The 24,814-nt window shown below is 40.4% G+C and overlaps 1 protein-coding gene across 1 annotated transcript in view; it reads left to right on the top strand.

Annotated features, from left to right (window-relative positions):
* The first annotated feature begins 5,394 nt into the window (after positions 1-5,394).
* Positions 5,395-24,814, top strand: part of CCND2 (cyclin D2) — an 80,924-nt gene continuing 61,504 nt past the window's right edge. Inside the window, exons 1-3 of the mRNA XM_089679485.1 lie at positions 5,395-5,906; positions 8,507-8,722; positions 20,024-20,183. Of these exons, the coding sequence (XP_089535611.1) occupies positions 5,712-5,906; positions 8,507-8,722; positions 20,024-20,183 (571 nt within the window). The 5' untranslated portion in view covers positions 5,395-5,711. The remainder of the gene's footprint in view (positions 5,907-8,506; positions 8,723-20,023; positions 20,184-24,814) is intronic.

Genomic DNA, 24,814 nt, shown 5'->3' with positions numbered 1-24,814 from the left:
AGACTGGTGTAAATCTGCCTTAAAAAAGGTAAAATTTGTTACCAATTTATAATAGTCTTCAAAAGCATTTTAGAGTGTTTTAATGGCACAAGATTTAATTTATAAATAAGGCCTTAAGGAAGGTGTGGAAAGAAAAGTGTGTTTATCCAACTAGTGCATTTAAATAATATGGAATCTAACTGGTATTCAGGGTCACTAAACATCTTGTTAATTTGGCTAAGGATTTGGTTCTAGATATCCGTTGAGAGATCAAACCTTCTGCCACCCAGACAGCATGCTAATCACACCCCGGAAAGAGAAGCTTGTGAATGGGCTTTGACTATCACCCTTTGTTATATAAAACAAGATATAAAATTGTCACTGCAGAGATGCACAAGGCTTCCCTTAGTAGAAATGTCAATGCTTACATAATAAAATAAGGAGGCAGTATTTTTGTGAATTTTCCACATAATGCATTAACTGCAGGAGTGAATAAATTAATCTTTAAGGGATTTTCTTTCTTTTTTAACATCTGGGGGATGAAACACTGGACAAAACTGATACCACATCTGCTGTCTACAAAACTATTAATCATCAGACTTCTTTGCACGTTGCCTATGGGGGATGTATATATCATTTATAACCCATTTGTAGGCCCTGTTAATGTCAGTTTAGCTATACTTAGACACTACCCCATGGGTAGTCATTTAAAAGTCATTTGTTTGTGCAGCAACACTACTAAGGATTCTATTTTTTTTCTTTTTTTTTGCTATCACTTAAACAGTAGTAAGACCAATAGCAAACATGAAGAGGTATTTATCGTTCATACGTAATCTAGTTTATATTTTTTTTATTGTCTCTAATAAAATTTAAAATTACAAATGCATCTGTGCAACACCCTACATTTGTTTAATGTGTTTAAAAGTATCAATTAAAAGTAAAAAAAAAGAAAAGGAAAAAACACACACAAACAGCTTTCAAGCTGAAATGCAATACAATAGTGTCTCTGAAGTGTTAAACAACCCAATCCCTGTATATAGGATCAGTGAGGCAATAGGAAAAGGAAATGAAATGGGAACTTGAGAGTATTTTAGAAAAAAAAGGAGCATGCTGTTTGAATAGGTCTAAGTTCATTGCATTTTGTTCATAAATGCAGCCTATGGGAGGGGAGGGGGGCAGTGGGTGGTATGTTCCATTTTCTCAATGATGACATGTTTTTATCAATGGATTGCTGGCAGGGCAGGAGAGGGTTAACACATAGCTCAGATTAGATTGTGCTGTCAGAAGTATATGTTCCAGCTCTTGTAAACCACATGATGCAAGGGGAAAACCTTTACAATGTGTGTTGTACAGCAAAAAGTACAAAATGCTACCCAACATTTCATTTATTTCATGTTCTTTGTACAGATTTTTGATGCCAAATACAATCCCAGGCATTGAGTAATAACTTTATTAATATATGATATCATTGCACATATCAGTCTGTAACGTTTCAGAAATGTAGCTAATTCAATAACAGATAGTAGATGTCAATTAAAAACTGTGAAAAATCAACATAAAAGGGATTCCCACAGTTCCTACTCTTTCAACAATTTTTTTTTTGGTAGCGAATGTCAGGCATACCGCGTTGCTGGACATTCGCAACAAACGTATGTTTTGCAACTGATACCTATTATTTTCCTAATTTTTTTTTTGCTTTTTTTCTCTCAACCTGTTAAGAGATTAAAAATGTTGTACCTAACTGATAGCAAGTGTTTTTTTTTTCAGTCTTGGTTACTGTTATAGAGAGAAAGCTTTCTCCCAAAAAAAAAAAAATTGAGTCTGCCCAGTAACAAACATCGCGCAGTAGCAAACTCAGTACAACTATTGGCTATGCAAATACAGAAGGGGGGAGTCACACGGCTGCCTAAACTGTTTCCCACACTTAAAGCGATATTTTCACTTTTGCTCTTTAGTATTAGGGAGTGCAGAGCAACACCAGGAGTTGAATATTTTCACTGGTTTTAATAAGTTTATTTTGCTTTTAGCAAAAATTTAGCTGCACTTTCAAATAACTTTTTTTTTTTTTTAACGACATGCAGGTTGGGCTGAACAGGTATTAAATGGAACGTGTTTGGACCCAACAAATTATACACACCCGCTGTACAAATATGCAGTTAGCATGGGTAATTCAGGGTGTCACTGTTTTCATTCATAAAATCTTATCAGTGAAAATGAATAATTTTCAATCAAAAAGCAGGAAGGTTCAAAATGGAACAATGCACAGACAGATCTTTTATATGTATATATTATGTATATTTTTCTCACTGTATTTTACATATATTTTGTATGTTTTTTTATCATTTTTTTTTTTAATGGTATAGTGCAAATACTGTAGACGAAAAAACGTGATAGCAATATCGACGTAAAAAATGCCCTAAATTTCTTCGAAGTCACTATCATCCCCACCACGTTCTGAGTAGATAATAGCAGCTACTGACAGTCGCAGTGAAATTTTCCAGGAATTGTCATTGACAGCCACAAAACATACTCTATATTTGCAATTGCAGTCTCATGGCCAAAAAGAAAACACAATATAGAAAAGGATCTCCAATGCCAGCTATGTACAATAAAAAAAAGTTCAACATGTGTCTTTTGGAAAAATTCAAACGTTGTCATACTTTTTTCTTTTCCTTGATTGGATTGCAGATAGTTAGAACCTTGCAAAGTCAAAATAATAAACTGTTATGTAGGAATCCATAGCAATATGGCATCAATTTTGAACTAAATTTGACAATTTTTTGAACAGAGCCTTACTAGTACCAAGAAGAACTAAGATAAGATCTTCTAGGGAAAATTACTGACATATGCTAACCACAAATTACACAAGTGGGCCTTGGGTGGTTGGAGCAAAGATGGGCAAACACCTTCGAGTCATCAACCTCCTATAAAGTGCTTTGTTCTTAAAAAATAAAAACCCACACAGCCCCAATTCAGAATGTTTTTAGCATAACTTCATATTAGTTCTTTACTAATATGAAGTTATTAAAAATATTCTACAAGTTTAGAAGACCAACTGGCTTCTCCAAGTAAAGTACACTCAAGAGCAGTGATAATATGAAATAGGCAGTGACCATTAGCAACTAATCAACTTTTAGCTTCCATCAGTTTAGATCACACAAAGCAATGTAAGATGCTCACTGATTCGTTGCAATGGGGCCAATGGATTTTGTGCATTGTTCTCACTAAATAAGACAGAAGATATTGTCATTGTGGAGAATGTTCATGATGGACCTTACAATAAAAGTTAAAAGCATGATAGGAATTTTAACAAAGTAATGCTTAAAAAGCAAGTACATGTGGATCATATTCTCATATGCTGCCACAACACCCTGCTTTTCAGTTTGCCAAATATGGGAGACATCCCAGGTACCCCACATCTAAGAAGTAAAACAGATAAGCTGAACATGGAGTCCATTGGCCACCAATGTTTCAGCCATTTGATAGTACAGCTTGAAACACCAATTTGAATGAATAATTTTGATAATGAGCCCCAATAATGCCAAGACAGTTTGCTCCTGTGGGAATCAAGAAGATTGAATCCCAACCCATTTTTCAACAGCTGAGGTCACAGTTCATTTGGTGCCCATACAGGAGAACAAACCTACATATGATACAAACAACTTTGGATCAATATGTTCATCTGTTTTACAATAAGATGCAAGTGTCCTTAGATTGTACTCCCCTTGAGGGTTCGGGACTGATGTGAATGTACAATATATATATTATTATACAGGATTTATATAGCGCCAACAGTTTGCTCAGCGCTTTACAATATAAATGGAGACAATACAGCAACAATACAGTTCAATACAAGAGGGGTTTGAGGGCCCTGCTCCTTGGAGCCTACATGTATATATACACATATGTAAAGTGCTGCGTAGATTGATTCAATCAAATTAAACTGGCTGCTTTTTATCATTATGTATTTTCCCTTTTTGAAGAAAACCAATGTTGATAGATTGAAATGATTGATTGATTGATTGATTGATTGATCAATGCAATCAATTCCTAGATGACGTGAGCATTTCATAGCGATGGTAATTTTATTGCATAGTATTGCTAGGTCTGTGACCAGCTTTGGTTTACAGTGAGATCTAGCAAATTCTGAATGGATGTGCACAAGAACATTCAAAAAAAAAAAAAATATATATATATATACAAAATCTAAAGGCATTTTTCTTGTTCTGGATATAGTAGGGAAGGGATAGAACACTTGTCATATTACTATTGCTGTCTGTGTCCCCACTGGGAAGATTCACCCTATATACGTTGACTTGTTTCTGGTCACGGACACAAGGGAAATCTTCCAATTGTAACCTTTGTTCCAGTGGCAAACATCTACAAAAGTTTTCACTTATTTTAGAGAGATCTCTTACTTCCTTTTGTGTCTTGAGACAGGAAGTGAGGCATAGTCTCCCCAACAGGACACAGACAGCAAAAAAAAAGACAAAATTGCCAGGGGTCTACTCAATCCGAAACAACAAAAAAAAAGTTGTGTTTTCAGATATATTGTATGAATGAGCAAAGTTTGATAACCCTTAGTAACCAGTTTGATATGGAGGAAGATGAGGTAATGTCTCACTCATTCTGTCTCTTAGCACGCCTTCACTGCTCTCTATGCCACCTTACTGAATAGGCCAAGTGATATCCATATACTGTTTAGTGAAAATCTGTATGATTGGCAAATGACATCCAGAGCTTATTCATATCACCCAGCATGCTAAAACGTGTGCGCTGGTGCATTGGGTAGTGTTGTTGCAAAGCTTTGTTACAACACATTGCACTGCTTATTTTTTTTCAACTTTATTGAAGTGTGACAAATGACACTTCATTCAGCCCTATGCACTGCAGCATGTTGTGAAACACTGCAGACATGCATCATTTTTATGCAGTGCAGCAACAATTGTTTTCTATGTGCCCTTGTGTGGAACCTATGTAGCCCAATGAGCATAGTGTGAATCGGTCGTTATCCTCTAAAATCACATTTCTTGTCCATAACTAACTAAACGTATAACAGATTTTAAACCAATTTATGTTTAAGTGTACTTATTACCATTTTTAATTTATAAAGTAGGGAGGGGGTTGGATCCCCAAACTTATGCAACAAAACTAAGAACCCCTATTACACCCAGACTTCTCCAAACCCCATCACCTAAATGCCTTTCTTTCCAAAACATTTTTTTTCTCTACCTCCCACCTAGCCTGCCCCCCTTGCAAGGCAAAGCAGCAGCAAAACTCCCAAGAAGAGTTCTTTCCGTGCTTGCACTTGATAGCACCTACAAAGTGACTTAATTACTTTTTTTTTCTTTTATAAGCCAGATGGGGGCGGGGTTTAAAAGGGAAAAAAAAGTGTAAGAGCTGTCATGTGTGCCCTTATACGAGGGCCTCCTGCTTGCTGAGTGGGGAGAGTGAGAGAGAGAGGAGGAAAAAAAACTTAAAAAGTCTGGCCAGCTGCTGTTCTACATAATAACACCAAGTGCTTGGGCCAGCCCTAGTGCAAGCTGCGTCACTGTGCAGCCAGGGAGCAAACTGGGGAGACTGGTGTGAGCCTGGTGTGCACTGGAAACAATAGAGCTCCCCACTCCCCCACCCCAATCTTCTCTCTCGTCCCCCCCTTGGGCTCGATCTGCACCCGTGGAAGTGGATCTAATACTGTCAGCTAGTGAGAAGCCGTGGAGGAGGCGGCCAGCATGGAGCTGCTGTGCTGTGAGCTGGAGACTGTCCGCAGGGCTCAGACTGACCCCACGCTGCTCTTTGACGATCGGGTCCTACACAACCTGCTGACCGTGGAGGAGAGGTATCTGCCCCAGTGCTCCTACTTCAAGTGTGTCCAGAAGGACATCCAGCCCTTCATGCGGAGGATGGTGGCCACCTGGATGCTGGAGGTTGGTGGATCCGACAAGAAGTAGATATATATATATTAAAAATAAAAAAAGTTTGCAGCTTGACAGTCTGTGCAGATCTCTGTATGGAAGGATCGCATTGTGTATGTGGCATGCAGGATCGATGACTGCTGGTAATCCATCCACATGGCGATCCCTGCATACAGATCTGTGCTGTCATACACAAGGAAGGCATTCTGTGCAGGATGCAGGGATAATTAGAACCCCCCACCACCACCACTACCACCACCCGACTCTGCCTGCTGCTGGGATCAATGGAGGTCTGTAGGCTTCTGATCGGGGGGCTCCTTTGTAGGGTGCCTGGAAGCCTTTATGTTGTGCTGGGAACCAGGAGGGTGACATGGACACGTGTTGCAGAGTTTCATGAAACTCTTTGCAGCAGAAGGAAAAAAAAAGTTTTTCTGGCAGGGATCGGCTGGAGCTGATCAAGCTTGTTGGGGGGTCCAGGGGAAGATATTGAGGGGTGCTGGCGGGGAATGGGACAAGAGAGGTCCCCCTTCTGCATAGTCCACGTATGCACACACAGGCTTCCCATGCATTGCCTTCTTTGTGACATGTTTCACCCCCACAGCTCTATTCTGCTCCTGGGCACAACGTGGGAGAGGTCTCCCTAGACCTTAGAGGTCTTCTTGTCCCCCTAAAAGAAAGGGGGCGTCTGGGTTCAGGTTAAAGGGGCGGCTGCCTTTGCTAATGTGGCTTTGAATCCTTCCATCATATTGTGTGTGTTGGGGTGCTGATTTCCCTAAACCCACCTTTTTGCGGGGTGCAGTGTGTGAGATCAGCCAGATCACTATAAAGTGTTAATGTTCCCCTTTTAATTAAAGGGCCGCCGGGACGGGGGAGGGGGGATACAATCAGTGGAGAGGGGAGCCGTGAATTTGATCGGTGTAGATTGGGGTGCCTGGTGCTTGTGGGTGGCCTGATCCTTTAGTAGATGGCATCTGGTCTGTGAAGAGCGTGCATTGCTGGCATACAGCCGAGTGTTAATGAAACCGGTCGGTTTTGGGGTGAGCTTGCACTGAACCCCTTAATTAAAAAAGGGGGAACCTCTCATTTAGTAGCAGACCCCCATGCAGCACCCCAGCCCTATCCCAACCTCAAACCCCCCCTCCTCCTCCTTCCTTCCATAGCGGCCATGCTCTCCAACAACCCTGGGACCTCCTGCCCCCCTTGCATTCATCGAAGCTTTTACCCCCCCAAACCTGCCCCCACATCCTCCACAATTGTCGGGAAAGATGCAGGGGGGTCTGATCTCCCTTCCCCCGCAAAAAGCGGGCGCCTAGGCATTTTTTAACTATTTTTAAATATTTTTTGAAAAAATGACGAACTCAGAATTTGTCCCAATGGCTGGGGTGGCGTGTGACCTGAATTGTGTGTCTCTCTCTTTTGCCTTTTTCCCATGGAGCAAAGGGGGGCTGTGAAGGTGAAATCCAGCCTGGACATATCACAAAGTGACCTGCTAGAAACTTTTAAATTAAAGATTTATCTGATTTTATGCCGTGTTCAATGCATTATTTAACCATGTCCCCTCCCTTTCTCTCTCCCTCTTTCCCTTTCTTGCTCTCCTTTGACCCCCCATTCTTGCCACTTTCTTCTCCATATTTTGTCATTTGCACCCTTGAAAACTAATTTTCCTCTCTTATTTTGTCATACTTCAACTGCCTGTTCTATATTTATTTTATATTGCTTTTTTACTTTCCCTGATGCCTTTTCTATACTCACCTCCATGTTGTCTCTTTATACTTCATGTTCCTTGTCTGTCTTTTTCAACCTACTTACTTCATTTGCTTGCATTTATACTTACTTTTATGCCTTATTTTTCTATCCATGATATGTTTGCCTTCTTCACCCCTTACATGTTACCCCATTGCTGTTTCACCTTTGCCCATATTAACTTTATAATTTTCCTACTCGTGCTTCTGCATGTTTTCCTCCATCTTGCCTTTCTACCTGCATACTTTGCTATTTGGATACTTTGTTTGGTTTGGTTTTTCTTTTACTCATTTACTTCTATATTATTCCTCTATTTTTCTTCTAATCTCCCCACTGTTTGCTCCATAACACCTTCACATGCTTTCATATTAATTAACTTTATTTTAACTCACATGCCTGCTCATGCTTTGCATCTTTGCCTCCATGTTGTCACTTTTTTGTTGTTTTATTATATATTTGCTTTATTTCTATTGTATTATTATCCTTTAACATATGGTCTTATATGTTGTTTTTTCTTTAATATTTCACCTTTTCAAACCTCTATGGCTTTAAATGATATCATTATTCCTTTACCCTCTACTTGTATCATTTTCTACACAATTCATTTTTGATTATTTTATACCACCTCTCCACATGATTTTGTTATTATTGTTCCATGTTTTGTTTCATTATTCTTATTCCATCTTTATTTATGCATGCTTATACCCTGTACTCTCACTGCTATGCAAATATTGTTTTTGTATTATCCTACTTTCTGCTTATATTCTTGGCATGCAATTTGCCCCTTTCAATACTTTATTTGCTTTTTTTGTAACACCCCCCCCCCCCATCTATACTGCCCGGCCCCCTTCTGTTCATTTTTTCCATAGGTCTGCGAAGAGCAGAAGTGCGAAGAAGAAGTTTTCCCCTTGGCAATGAACTATTTGGATAGATTTTTAGCTGTGATTCCCACCAGAAAGTGCCATTTGCAGCTTTTGGGGGCAGTCTGCATGTTCCTCGCCTCCAAGCTGAAAGAGACTATCCCTTTAACCGCAGAAAAACTTTGCATATATACTGACAATTCCATCAAACCCCAAGAGCTGCTGGTAAGCAGCCCCTGTTACCTAAAATAAATATGTACAGCATTTTTTTGTCCTTCCATGGGAAAGGTATTTCTGGTTTAACTCCCTAGGAAACTTTCATATCATGCTCAGGGTCAGCCCTTTAAACATTATTTTTTGATTGCCTTGATTGCTTGGGATTATGATTTTTTTCTAAGTATTCTAGCACAAGACATATGTTCATATGTCTTTTTTAGGTATGTATTTATAATAGATAATGTATATACAGTATATTTTTTATTATTCTTGGGGGGGAAAAGATTGACTTTTTTACAGACATTACTAGTTTTTTTAACTTGCAAACTTTTTACTTTCTTTCTATATACCACTTTGATATATGTGTTTATATAGATAAAACTTGGAGGTGAAAGGAGTTTTATTTCATATGGCGTAGGGCTCCTCTGATGCTTCTGTGGTATCTTCTGCCACCTAGTGGCGGAGACTGGATGGCAGGTCTCCAGGATCTAGTGGGATGTATATTCATTCATTTATGTAAGACTCCATCAAAGCATTTATTTAAAAAAAGAAAAGTCCTTGCACCTTTTGACATGAACAAAAGCAACTGTGTTTCAGAGCCCTTTCTACGCTCTCCACCCAAAATATAAGCAGCCCAGTTCACAGTTGCTGGTCACCAGGAGCATTGTAGTAGTTTCATGTTATTGGGGTCTGCACAGAACTTTTTATTTTCTAATCAGTCTGGGGTAGATTTACTAAAACTAGAGCAGTCAGAATCTGGTGCAACTGTGCATGGTAGCCAACCAGCTTCTAATTTCAGCTTGTTCAATTAGCCTTTGACAATAAAACCTGGAAGCGTAATGGTGTCCATGCAGAGTTGCACCGGATTTTGCACTGTCCAGTTTTAATAGATAACCCCATCATTAACTCACACTGATAAGAGATCAGCTGATATATATCCACCATTTGCTTTTTTGGTTAATGACTTTGACATGATGAGCCACATACAGATCCAAATATTTTTAGGTTTCCACATGTGCATGGATGTTAGAGATATTGAAAGGTTTATATATTATGTTGGGGTTAGGTTAAAGTGCTACTAGCAGTAAGCAGCCTGTTAGGTGCAAACTGATATTAGCAGACTTGTCCTGCAACTGGAGTTTTTAAGTGGCAGTTATGAGATGCTACACATCCATTGTTGCTGCTTTGTTAAGGCTATGTGTGTTTTTCCATGTTTTAAGGCCTTGCATTTTTTGCAGTAAGTGCTTGTAGCACAAAATATGTAGTGTGGTTGGATCTAATAATAGACTTTATATAGATAAAGATCCCATATTCATACGATTTTCTTGGAATCCCTGTATCCCTTTAATTCCTGGTTATATGTAATACCTTTTGCTTCCAATATTTGATAAAGGTAATGCAGTGCTTAAACTTTACTTGTCATCAGGCACAAGAAGCTAAACTGGCCTAATTCGTACAAAAACAGCACCCAAGTATACTTCCCTACAGCTCCTCAGGGGCCACAAACTTTCATTGCATCCTGTTATTCAAATTATTATTATTATACAGGATTTATATAGCGCCAACAGTTTGTGCAGTGCTTTCAATATTAGGGAGACAGTACAATTACAATACATTTCAGTACAGAAGGAAAAGGAGGGCCCTGCTCATGGAGCTTACAATCTAAAGGAAGGGGGAGGTGGTACAAAAGGTGATAGCTGCGGGGGATGATCTGATGGAGGTGACTCAAGTAGATTTCTTAGGTGGAGGTGGGGTAGGCTTCACTGAATAAGTGAGTTTTCAAAGATTGCCTAAAGGCAGACAGGGTGGGGGCTGACCGGACTTACTGTGGTAGGGAGTTCCAGAGGATGGGAGAGGCTCTGGAGATGTCCTGGAGGTGAGCGTGGGAGGAGGTGATGAGGGAGCTAGAGAGGAAGACATTTTGGGAGGAGCAGAGTGGGCGATTTGGGCAATATCTGTGGATGAGGTTGGCGATGTAGCTAGGGACAGTGTTGTGGATGGCTTTGTAAACTGTGGTTAGTATTTTGAATTTTATACGTTGGGTTAGTTGAAGCCAGTGAATGGATTGGCAGAGAGGGGCAGCAGTTGCTGATCGGTTGGTAATGTTTATGAGTCTAGCAGCAGCATTCATAATAGACTGAAGGGGGATAGTCTGTGTAATGGTAGACCAGTGAGGAGGGAATTGTAGTAATCCAGGTGGGATAAAACCAAGGCATGGATAAGTTGTTTTGTGGTGTCATTGGTCAGAAAGGGGCGGATTTTGGAAATGTTCGGGAGATTGAGTTGGCAGGTTTTAGCCAGTGATTGGATGTGGGGCCCAAAGAAGAGGTCAGAGTCTAGGATTACACCTAGCACCCTGGCATGAGGGGAAGGACCAATGGAAGGACCAATGGTTGTGCTGTTGATCTTAATGGTAAAGTCATGAGTGGGGGATCGGGGTCAAAGAAATATTACAAGCTCGGTTTTGGAAAGATTGAGTTTAAGGTAGTGGTGTGACATCCATGCTGATATGTCGCTTAGTAGATTTGTGATACGTGAGGAGATTGAGAGGGTGAGCTGGGGAGTGGAGAGATAGATCTGGATGTCACCAGCATAGAGGTGGTATTGGAAGCCATGGGAGATTATCAGTTGGCCCAGGGAGGAGGTGTAGAGAGAGAAAAGGAGTGGCCCAAGGAGAGAACCTTGGGGTACCCCAACAGAAAGAAGGAGAGGAGCGGAGGAGGAGGAGTTGTATGTGACACTGAAAGTGCGCCGAGAAAGGTAAGAGGAGAACCAGGAGAGAGCAGGGTCACGGAGGCCAATGGAGTGGAGTTTACTGAGGAGGAGCAGGTGGTTGACTGTGTCAAAGTCAGCAGAAAGGTCAAGGAGTATGAGTATGGAGTAATGGCCATTGGTTTTAGCAGTTAGTAGGTCGTTAATGAGTTTTACTAGGGCAGTTTCAGTGGAACTCCTCAGCAAAAGAAGCCTCACTGAGGCTACTACTAGTAATTATTATGGGAGGTGTGAGGGGCAGGCCATCCCTCGATTGGTGGTGCTGAAAGAGTTCTGATTTACATATCACTGTACCCTTGGATTAGTATACCCCATTGTGCTGATGGCTCTATTCACATCTTTGATACATGAGTCCGTTTACACCTGTTGTAACATGATGGCTTCTTACACCTGATGACTTTAAAGACTACCTTCACTTCAAAATGGAGAAATGGGAGAAGCAGCCTTTTTGGACAGAGCTGTTTTAGACAGAGCTTTGCACCATGGAGGTAGTGGAGTCTGATATGAGCAAGGAAATGTGCAACATGAAATATTTACAGTGTGGACAGAGAGAACCTTTCTAATTTTAAATGTAGTCTGCATTAAAAAAGACTATTCATTAAGGCAAAGAGTCTTCTGCAAAGTGCAACCAATTGGTAAAATATATTCAGTGCTATTTATCAGGGCTGGAATCAGGAAAGAAAAAGCAAACACACCTAACAACTTCTCTAATGGAGACCCAGATGGCAGTAAAAACCAAACTGGAGTTCTAGTCCTTCCTCACATTTCCCACCTCCAAATTAAAAAAAATGGCTAGACATACAATTTAGTGAAAGGGTTGGTTCTTTGGCTTCTTAAAGAGAACTGGCCACATTCTCACTAACCTGTGAAACACACAGCACCTAGGACACTCTTTACTTTAACAAAACGTCAAGTTTGTACCCCCCTTTGTCTGCCTTGGGGGCTGTAAAGTCTTATCTGCATGTACACAAAATATTCTTCTCATCTTTCTTCTGAGATGATGAAGCCATTGCCATTGAAGCTGCATGCATTCAGCTTTACAGTTTCAGAAGGGGGCATAGGACCGACATGAAGTCACGCTAATTTAAACATATGCAGGTGCATCATCACCAGAGCAAGTCAGGAATCCAGATTGGACTTCATTGGAGCATTGCACACTAGGCACTGTGGGGGAGATTCACTAAAACTGGAACACTCAGAATGTGGTGCAGCTGTGCATGTCAGCCAATCAGCTTCTAACTTCAGCTTGTTCAGTTAGGCTTTGGCAATACAACCTGGTAGCTAATTGGTTTCTATGCAGAGTGGCACCAGATTTTGCACACTCCAGTTTTAGTAAATAACACCCTGTGCACTCAACAAGGTACTGAGAATACAACCGGTTCTCTTTAAAAGTACCCGTTGATTCTTAGATTGGATTGACTGGCTTTTGAATTCCAAAGTCATTGTCCGCACTTGCTGCGTGGGTTACTGGAATCTGCACATCATCTTTGCTCTTTGAACTGCCTTAGTAAATAACACTCAACAGAGTGATAATGTTGTGCTATCTTTTGTTGTGTGCAAGAGAGCAATTTTATGTTTACTGTGAAGTTTATTGTCTATGTAACAACAGCTACTCATATATGTACAGAGTGCATTCTCACTTGTAAAATCCCCTTTAATAGTGCTGTCATCTGTTCTGGGGACCGGGTCCCTTATGAGTACATGCACATCTGCTCAATGCAGTTATTTTTCTAGCATACTGATTGATGTTCTAGACTAAGCTTATTTGATAATTATATATACATATATTTAATGATATATTGTGTAAATGTAGGTTCAGCAAACCATAGCAATTGGTTTCAGTTTTGTGCAGTCAGAATAGTGAAAGGTGAATTCTGATTGGTTGATATGAACTACTAAGAATGGATTTGCCTGTCGTAAACTGCTGTTTTTCCTACTTTCCGGCCTACTGTCTCTGGTCTACAGTATTTACTGTCTCAAAAAAAATTGTCTTCACCTATTGTTACAAGTCCCATGACAGGCTAGCATGCTGTCATCCTAATTTTCACTAAGTAGTAAAAGTTGGCCAGGAAGAAAGATTGCTGGGCAGGAACAAGTGAGCAGCCAGCGAAGTCTTAAAACTTCTGCCTGAAATGCTTGTTCCAGTTAGTGAGTCATTAGTAAAGGCAGGATCAGGGTGATAGCTCTTTTAAACTGGGTTCACACCGTTGCTGGACCTTAACACACATCCGTTAACGTCCATTGTGTTAAGACTCATTTCAATGGGCTGCCTTAGCGCTCCAAAATAGGTGCATGTACTATTTGTAACGAACTGCTGCGCAATGTAGAGTAATGTGTTGTGGTGCGGTGCAATGCACATCTATTGGCATAGTGCATTGGGGTACCATCAAGAATGGCACTGCACACAAAATGCAGCATGCTGTAATGCATTGAAGTGCCTAACTATGTATTGTGGTGCTGGGCACTTATGTCCGTTGGCAAGGTGTATTAGGGTTAATTAAGAATGAATGGCACCACAATGCCCCAATGTGCACAGCGTATTTTTTTTTAATGGTAGTGTTGTTACTGTGTAAACCCAGACTTGAAACACACCTCAGTAATACACATGGGTTACTGAAATGCATGATAATGCACATACATTGCATTGCATCACAACACACAGTAGTGCATTATTGTGCATTGCGGCGCTCTGTGTTATAAAATATGTGGAATGTCTGTTTTTAGGTCCGTTCCTGTGCGTTAAGGCAGCCAATTCAAATATCATGGGCTGTCTTAATGCAACGCATGTGTAAATGTGTCACAATACATATTAACACACATATATTAGGGCAATGCAGAAGTGTGAATCCAGCCTCAGGTTTTAGAGGAAAATGTTACTGTTGCCTCACAGAAACTGAACAGATATTTCCTTTCATTTTTACACCTGTGCAAAGAAGATTGCAATGCAAATAGAAATGAGGATGTGAAAATTGCAGTAACCCGTGGCAACTATCTACTGTTGCCATTTCAGCTGGAAGCTGATTGGACTTCATTTATCAGTGTCTGTTAAATAAAAGTCTGTATCCCACAACATATTGAAGACCTTTTTGTTTCCCAAGCTACACTGGGAGAAGATGCATATTGGGTTATTGAAGACATACCTTAACCACTTGTCCTCTGGGCAATATCATTTTTGTGCATGTTAGTCTATATTTTTTTGCAAGAAATTACTGTAAACCCCCCCAAAATGCATGCATTTTCTGAAAGGAGAGTTATTTATCAAACAAATATTTTCAAGAAAAAATACAATAAATGAATGTTATTGCAAGCAAACACAATATTATACCCAATTTGTTAGCAAAATGTAAAAGATGAGGTTGCACTGAGTAAATAGATACCAAACATGTCAAGTCTTAAAATTGTGAACGCCCATAGAATTGCGAAAAAATCAATGATACTCCTAATTCTCCATAGGTGACACTTTAAAAGCTATTAGGGTACATTCATACCAGGTGCTCTGGGACTGTGTTGGGTGGCTATTCCAGCACAGTCCCATAGCAGTCCCACCCCAACCCCACCGAAAGGCAGGGCAAAATGCTTTGTCTCCAGCATGGCCAGTTCACGTTGCGGAGGTGTGGGGGCAGTATGCGCTGGAGAAAAGTATGGCACGCAGTGCTTTTTCCCACTGGACGCTTTCCAAATCAATAAAAAAAAGTTGCTGTATGACATTTCAAAAATGTTTGTTAAAAAAAGAGCAAACAGTGGGATGCGCCAGTATTGGCACATCAATGCTGCGCTGGTCCAGCCAGACTGCAACACACACCAGCCCAGGTGTGAATGGACCTTTACAGGTCATCAGTTTAGGGTTGACCATGAATTTTGACCTTAAAAATATTGCTCTCTCTTCGTGTTCTTAGTGTTTGTGACTATACCTCACATGTGTGATGCAATTGATGTTACATATGCATACTCACCTTATGCTGTGCTTTTTATATGATGTGTGTGCAGGGATGATGAGGGTTCTTTATATTTTTTAAAAAATTTTTTTATTTATATACTTCTATTATTTTTATTAATTGTATTGCCATCATAATGGGGCTGACACGCATGGACAGTTGACAGGTCCCTTGCCCTTCGATGAGACTATTTCAGCACAGATCAAGCTGGAATAGCTGCATCTTTGGCTACACTATCTGAGGAATGACAGCTGTGACCCCGGAAATGGCATAATACACATCGCTACCAGGGTCATTAGCAGCAAAAGGAAAAGGATGGTCCCTGAGTCCCTCCTTTTTTAACCAGGGAAGTAGTCTTCTGTGGTCCTGTGCGGTATTTTGAGAGTCCTGTAAAAATGATCGATCTAGAGCTGCCAATCACTTTTATCTCTTAAAGCCGGTATTAAGCTCACAATTGCCATAGCAGCAGTGAGCTTGATTTAACCACTTGCCTACCATGACATTTATAAACTTACCTTTGTAGACAAGTGGTTAATGTGTATTTCCAACTGATTTTGTTCCACTTTTGAATAAAGTGAGGAAGAATTAGAATTCCTGTCAGAAATGTTCCTAAAATGTTTTACCAGTTAAAACTGAACTCCTGGAATTACAAGCAGCTTGTTATGGGGGCACCTGCTGCTCCGTTTATCCATTCACACATGGAGCCACGGCCCCTTTCTCTCCTCATTGGCTAACTGGCTGTGATTTACAGTAGTGGAAGCCAATGGCTCCTGCTTGCTGTATCAGCCAATGAGGAAGCAGAGACCCGGGACAGCCAAGGCTGTTGTGCACGTCGATGGATATCGATGGTGCTCAGGTAAGTATTGAGGGGCCTGAAAGCACTACTGCACACAGAAGGTTTTTTACCTTCATGCATAGAATGTGTGAGGATAGAAAACCTTGAGCCTTTACAACCACTTTAAATAAAGAAGAAGAGGCTAGAACCCCTGTCAGTTTTTTTCATGGCTCTCTGCGTCCCTGCTTCCTCACTCCCTGTCAGAGGAAACACTTGTCAACCTGGCAGTGAAGAAAAATCTCTCTAATGGAGCCTTAGATCGTAATAAAAACATGACGGGATCCTTTACTTTATCCAATTGGTTTTTTTTTTGTTGGGCATAAACTTTATTTGTGACCCAGAAAGATCTTTATAAACTAGTCACTTTCAACTGTCATGAAGATCTCCTATCTATTTCTATGGGCAACCCAGATATCTAATTTAAAGTGAACCTGTCATCACACTTAATGTGTTGTATATTGTTTGTCTAACAGCTGGGCTTTCCTTCTTGACAAACGATCTGTGCAATTTGTAGACTTCCAAATTCTGGTGCAAATTCTGCAAAAATCCTTTCTTCCAGTCCAAGCTTCAACACACGCCCTGCGTCTCCCAATTTAAACACTTGCATCTTTAAAGAATGCAATGGCAGGTAGGTAGGCACATGCTTGAAATTGTAGGATGCAGGCATCTCTGGGACTGGAAGTCAAGATTTATATTTATAAATCTAATTTGGGTTTGGGGGGGTCTCTGGGGCATGGAGTCTCAGGCACACAGGCAAATATGTGTCTTAGATGGATCTGGATGGCTGATGATGGTATGAAGGCTTTAAATCACAAGCAGCACCTTTCAGTGTTGGAGACCAGGGGTCTCCAAACTTTTCAAACAGCCAGTTAACTGTTCTTCAGACATTAGGGGGGCCGGATTGTGGCCATCTGGGGTAGAAAATGTCCTGGTCCAGCATCAGTGAAAAGAAACATGGCCACAGGATTTGTGGGCGGTAGGAGTAGTGCCCCATTGTTTGTATTAGTGGGAGGAATAGTACGCCACCATTAGTATCAGTGGAAGAAATAGTGTCTCATTGTTGGTGTCAGTGGAAGGATTAGTGCCTCTATCATTGGGAGGAATAGTGCCCCAAGGGCTGGATAAAGGCTAGCAAAGGGCTGCATCTGGCCCTTAGGCCACAGTTTGGATACCCCTGTTGTAGACCAATGCTACAAAGAAAGAGATGCACCTTTGTATGGATCATAGCCACTGAGATACTCTGTTGCACTGATAGGTATACAACCTGTGGTCACCAGAAAGTTGTATGTAATCTAATATGCCTGCTGTAATGTTCACTAGAAGCCAGTAGGCATCTGAAAGTATATGCAGAAGTTGAAGAGACCCTGTTGCCAGACCATTCACTTCAATAGCATTTTACTGAAAGACTATATGTAAATTTTGTGTATTTTATACATGTTTTTCAACTGTAGAATCCTTGTGTAGACATCCAAAAGCCCTGATGCTGCTGCTGGGTATCTCCATCTTGGATGAGATGTCAGCAGCCCTAGCGGACTCAGAGCTGTCACTCAAGTGACACTTTTTAGTATTCCCATTCACTCCTTCCCCAGCAGCTACATAAAGGGAGGGGCGAAAAAGATGGGAGAGCACAGGCAGTTATTAGACACTCCCAGAGGAGGAGATGGCTTTGATGTGCAAGGAGGGAGGATACTGTTCTAGGGAACTGACTTTCCTGAGGTAGTCAAATTTGATAACATGTTTTAAGGAACATTTCAAGTGAATAAAAATAATTTAAAGCTGCGAGCAAGCATTTCAACTACTTGACTTTTCTGTACATTTGCAATTTTTGAAGATGATGTCAAGGACTCTTTATCCAGTCACAAACTTGGGAATTGTAAACTGAGCATTTAATATGAAAAATGCATGGGCAGAGGTTACCTTCAGTAGTTACCGTATGTCAGTAGGTCAAGAGAGAGAGGCAGCTGAAATGACAGTATTTTTCCTCCAAAAGTTCCCTTCCTAGCCTTTTTGGTGTTTTAATGTGATTGGAGACTCACTGAAAGGATGCAAGGCCAAGATGAACTTTTACAGAAAGAGTTGATATTTTCTTCTAATTACAGCTGCTTGCATATGTTTTAGATTGTTTTGATGTGAATTTTAATTCATAATCAGGTTAAAGTGTTTAGGTTTATGGCAAGTTTTCTAAAAATCATATATAAAACCAAATATTTTTTGTTTTGTATAAAGTGAAGAAGTGTTAGCACCCCTTTTTATTGCTTTTTGTGTCCTTGCTGGGGAAAATTACCCAATATTTCTGTCCTGGGACCCATTGTCGTTGGTACAGAAAGTAAAGGGAAATCCAAAATTTTAGAGTTGTCACTGGAACAAGGTGGTGAGGGAAAAAACCTAAAAGGTTCTTAGTCTTTCCCTGCTCTATCCAAAACTAAAAAAAATAGGTTTGGTGAAACAGCCACAGCCTACATGTTAAGAACCAGTGCTAATGCAGTCATGTGAGACTTCCCAAAAGACATAGGATCAAAACCCAATGTTGGCTCTTGCTTGTGAAGGGCCCACATCTTTCAGGTTAAATTGTATCTATACCCCAAACTTTTTTTTTAATGGAATGGGGTACAATTAGTCAGATTTTACAGCTTTTGGTGGCTCTGTTGGAGAAATAATTTTCCCTCCTGCCTGGTAAAAAGACTATCCCCAGGACAGGAATGAGGAAAAATCTAACAGCAACAAAGACAAAAGCAAAGAAGTTAAGTAGGGGAGTACTAGAACCTCTTTCAGCCTTCTATTGCCATCTTTTTTCCTTGATGCAGATTTTTCCTCGCTTCTTGTCTTGTAAAAGATTGTCAGATTGACAGAAAGTGAGGGGAAATCTCTCCAGTGGAGCCCCGGAATGCAGTAAAACCCGAAAGGGGTTCTGTGAAAATGAGATTTCCTCATTTTATCCAAGCCTAAAGAAAAATGTTTTTGGTATAGACACACTTTAAGTACTCTGAAAGACAGTAGCCATGAGAGAGTTTCTGACAGACTCTAATCTCATTGTTGGCTTTTTCTGGTGAAGGGGCCACAACTTGTAAGTAAGAACTTTAAAGGCCAGTATAGCCATGGGGGACTTCTTCAGAGACATGGGTTTAAATCTAAGTGTTGACTTTCATTGGTGAATTGGGCTACAACTGGCAGGTTAGGGACTATAAAGGCCAGTATTGCCTGGGGTGACTTCCTGGCGGGCATTGGCTCTTTGTTGATTTTCGTGGGTGAACTTGCAGATTAAGGATACTTAAGGCCAGTATAGCCATGGGAAATCCTCAAAGATATGGGTTATAATTCCAATTTTGACTGTCACTGGAGAAGGGCTAAAACTTGCAGGTTAAGGACTCTGAAGGCCAGTATAGCCTGGGATACTTCCTGACAGACATTTGTTCAAATCCCAATATCATCTCTTGCTGGTGAAGGGGCTACCGCTAGCAGATTATGTACTCTGAAGGCCAGTTAAGCCATGGGAGACTTCCACAAAGATGTTGGATGTTATCCTAGCATTAGCTCTTTGTAAAACCAAAGTTTTGGCTTTACTTACTGTAAAAACTAATTTATCAGTCTCTTCCAAAATTTAGAGGATCTAGCATATGTTATCTGTCATCAGATGAATTCAACTTTTTGAAAAGAGAGGTCCAGCTGCTTTGTACTGTTAATAGGCGCTAATTCTCAATAATGACTACTGATATGCAAATAGGTTATAACTGGATAAAAGACTCAGGTTTGTGTTGGCTTTGTTTCTAGGAATGGGAACTGGTGGTCTTAGGAAAATTGAAGTGGAACCTTGCTGCTGTGACACCACATGACTTTCTTGAACACATATTACGGAAGCTGCCTTTACCTAAAGAAAAGTTGCTTTTGGTCCGAAAGCATGCACAGACCTTTATTGCACTCTGTGCCACAGGTGGGTCCCATTCCTATATATATGGCATTAGTCTGTTCTAATTTCCTTTTGCTACAATATAATGTATTCGCCATACATAATATTATTATTATGATTCTATTTCTTTTTTTTTTTTACTTCTTTTGATCATTGTTCATTTTCAAACCCAACTATAACTGGCAGACATGCACAATTATTAAAAAGAATACTTAAATGTAATTTTATATGCAGATCGCATAAGTACCTGAATTTGCTTTTTTATTGGCCTCTTGCATTCCCCTGCACATCAGGACTAAAACTGAGAGGCAGAGGGACCTCATATTTCAATCATTACTGCATTGAACATGTGTTATAAGAGGGACAGAGAGTGTCTCCCTTCCAGCATTGGCAAATCAAGCTGAGGTCTTATTATTGACCAAACTGAGCTTCTGATGCAGTAGATGTCCAGGGCCTGGTTATGTTCTAGATCTGTCTTCATAGCACTGCTTGTCAGAAGATCATCTTTACAGTATATCTAAAGCATTCTGCGTGTTATTAGTAAGATCCACCTTCACTTCCTGTCCTGTATATTCAACAGGAGAGAGGATATCTTTCCATTGTTGGGAAATTCCCTTTTAGACAGTTGTCATGGGAACACATGTCACCACCTGACAGCTGTCATGTCACCACTTTCCCCTCTATTGCTGTTCTGGCGGCAACCCATAATTACCAGGATTACCCTAACTTTCATTTCCACTAACGTTGGTGATCAGGACAATAAGGGTGAATCTCCCTTACAGTAAAATCAGTCTGTATATGCTGTAAAGCATGTTCCATTATACTCACTGTGGAACCTAAGGGGTTAATCCTCCGCATTGTGTAAAAAGACTGTTTGATCCTGTCTTCTCTGATCCTCCTCTTCTACTGTCCCCAGTCCATTTGCTGTTAGTACAGAGCTCTAGGAGTCACTCTGCACATGCTCACTTTAAGGTGTGTTGCTAGAGAGTTGTTTTTTAATTTGGGAGGGTGCATGTGATCAGCAAAGAGCCAATCAGCACCATCCAGACAGAAGGTCAGGGGTTATGCAGCCTAATAGGGTAGTCAGGGCAGAATGAAAACTCCTCCTACAAGCTTTAATCAGTGCTCAGCTGAACACTGATAGAAGTCACAAGACAGTTATATACTGCTGATGAAAAGAGGTATTTAGCAGTTTATATTTACTAAAACAATTTCATTTCCATATTCTGTGTGCTGTGGGAGACCAGATATGGTGAATGCAGGGTCCTGGGAGACCAGATATGGTAAATGCAGGGTCCTGGGTTTAGTAACACTTTAAGGTATACTTTAGAGGGAATATTTCACTGTCATGAATTTCTAGTACACATCCTGAGTTTTTGCAGTAATGTCACTTGGGGGTATTTTTTTTTACACGTTCTCTGCTTGATAGTTAATGACTGTAATTCATTTACAACATTTGCAGATTGTATCTTTAGTGACTATCTGTATGTTATGGAATGTGATCAGCATTCCTGCTAAAAGACAGGTGAGATAAGATCAGTTAGACATAGAGAATGTCTGTAGTTTCTTTTTATTAGACTGACTCTACCCAACCTGTTTTTATAGAAAAAATTAGAGCAAAGCAAAGTCATATTAAAGTTGTTGTGTCATATTATTCATCAGAAAGCAGAACCTGCATATTGAGCAAATAAGTCTGACTACATTTAAGTCTATAATTACAATTCATGACTGGGAGCAAGGTTTTTAAAAGACACATTGGTGAGATTATACGCAGTAAGCTCATCCCTGTAACATAAATGTTCCTATCATCATTGCATAGCCAAAATGAAGTGACCTAGTGACCTACAGATGTTTGCTTTCGCCCTGATTCACACTGAATGCGTCTTTGAAATCATGCTACTTCAGCTGAAGTAGCACGATTTAAAGCCGCCGGTCAGTGTGATTTCATGTGTGGTGTGCTGACTTCAGTGTGACTTCATGCACAAATGTCAATGCAAGTCGTACATGGAATTGCCAAAAATAGTGTAGGAACCTTTTTCAAAATCAGTGCAAAGTCGGAGTTGCACCAATTTGATTGGTTCCATAGACACATATGGGGTGCGACTTTTCATGTGATTTTTGAACTGTCAAATCACAGAACAATTTGCATTGGTGTGGATGAAGCTTAATCTGTGATGCTGTTGGCTGGATGGTTACATGGGGATATAATGAAACAAGCCATTAACATTAATGTTTATGTAACCGCTAACAATGGTATACTCTTATTTGCTTCCTTCTGGTATGTTAAATGTACCATTGAAAGTGTTATATCTGTTTGATGAGTTCATCAATAGCTGTTGATCCTGCTAGAAATCCAGTGAGCCTGCAAGTTTTTTGTGCATTCTGCTGGTGTTCCACTGAAATTCCAAACAATGTTGTCAGCCCTTCACAGTTCACCTCTGTGAACTACAGAACATCTTCCCCCTACATTATGGTGATGTGGAAAGGGGAGGTGTTCAGGAAATCAGGAGCCAACAGCCTAGTGTGGCATTGCTGCTCCTTTATAGATACAGTACAGTGAGTGAGCAGCCTAGGACAGATAGTTTGTTGTGGGCAGGATCACTAGGTAAAAATAAAGAAAAAAAAGCCTGAATAAAATTAAACCAATCAAGCCATCCCATCATAAACTGTTATGCTGCAAACTACTATATTTTTGTTTCTTTGGTTTATATACACTTTACCACTTCCTGCCAGCCATATGCCTATATGCTGCCTCTCAGTGGGTGGGCTTTAATGCCAAGCGGTCGGATATATGCGCCCCTATGTAAACATTTATTGTGCTGAATGCACGCACCTTGCGTGCTCCCAGCACAGTAACCGGTGGGTATTGGAAAGCTACCATGAGCTTTCTACTCCTGTGACTGCCAATCGCAGCAGTCACATGTTCGACATGCCCATCTCTGCCTCTCGGCATGTAGAACCAGTTAAAGGGCCATGAGGCAGAAGTGGTTAAGAATGTGCATACATGCTCATGTCGTTTTACAATACCTCCTTGGTCAATTCACAATCTGGTCACATGGGGCTCCTGCTTAAGGCGATGAAGGAATGATAGGGGGATCTACTTATACTCTTGGTTTTGGGAAAACCAGTAGTGACCTGTTAGGTCTTCAAACATGCCCTATCATTTTGTTCCCCAAGAGTGCTGCCCCATTGACATTGGAACTGTACCTGATCCAAGAAGTTTTTAACTAAAGTGTACGTACTGACCTTTTTTTTTTGTTTGTTTATGGATAGAGTAGGGTTAAACCCCTTTCAGTTTATGGTTTGTTGTCTGGGTTCCATTGGGGATATTCCCTTTCACTGACTGTCCTGGAGATGCAATTGGAAACAGGATTAAAATCTCTCCAATTTAGGAAATTTCCCCTCTTAGCCAGTTCTCTCCAGAACAGGCATCCCCATTGGAAGATTTACCCTCACCTCCTGTTCTGGCGACAACTTTAAAATGTTTGATTTTGTCTTACATTCTGTCTCTGTGAAAATAGTCACCATGGATCCTACAAGTGGGGTTACAGACAGCGATAAAAACTAGACAGGGGTTCTAAAAGCATCCATAGTCATACTTATACTCAGAATAGAATGCTGAAAAAAGGTTTCAGCTTTCCAGACTCATTCATGGGCACCTTAAGAAAACCCCAGTGCCTCAAGACAACAGATACAGTAGATCAGCTTAGTGATAGTTTATGAGAATGGATAGGTGTGGCAGCCAAACTGTGCATTTTTCTGTACCACACCTAGAGCTTTAATCCACATAGAAGCTCTGGATTGCTCCACACACTTTAACTCTTCTGTTCTGAAACAGAGGAAACTATATTTGAAAGCGTGGGGTAACAAGCTAGAACTGCAGAATTAGGAATCATCATCTAGTTTTTGGTAGCCAGTCTCTATTGGGAACAATGGACACATAGCTAGTGTAAACAATAACAAACAAGATATGTAATTAATACTGTCTAAAGTTGGCCATACATGTTACCGGCCCTCCTCAATTTGCCAAAAGTCAATTGTCTGATCGACTTTTGTTGAAAGAACCTGCTAGAAATTTTTCGGACAAACAACAACTGCATCTAATCAGATGCAGCCACTGTTTGGGCATTTTCTCAGCCAGTGCGGCCGGCTGTCAGAATACAATAGCCGCAGAGAGAGAGATTTATTCATCCCCACTATATAGCAGGCTAAACAAAAAACTACTAGTGTATGGCCATTTTTAAGAAACCTTCCTTAATGTTTTTAACGTGAAGGAACCCTAAAAGCAACTTTCAGGTCTCAGGGAAACCCAGCTAATAATTACCGTATCTACGGCTAACTGTACATTAGCATGAACGGTAAGTTGAGCTAAAAAAATTAATAAAGGAATATATCGTACTAAGCATATTTGACAACACCTAGACTGCTCTGTACAGCAAAATTGTTTCAGCAGTGATCAAAATGGTGGTCACTGGGAAAAATGTCCTTTTACATTGGTGGTCAGTGAGGAGAATGCACCATGCATTGGTAGTTACTGGGGAGAATGTCCCCCCAAATTGGTGGTCAGTGAGAAGAATGCTGTATACATTGGTGGTCAGCGGGGAGAATGTCCCCCTAAATTGGTGGTCAGTGAGAAGAATGCTCTATACATTGGT

Source organism: Staurois parvus, unplaced genomic scaffold, assembly GCF_062004578.1.
Source record: "Staurois parvus isolate SC_StPar_1 unplaced genomic scaffold, SC_StPar_1.0 ptg000225l, whole genome shotgun sequence".
NCBI lineage: Eukaryota > Metazoa > Chordata > Amphibia > Anura > Ranidae > Staurois > Staurois parvus.
Note: the sequence above shows the minus strand (reverse complement) of the source record. Positions and strands in the feature narration are given on the sequence as shown.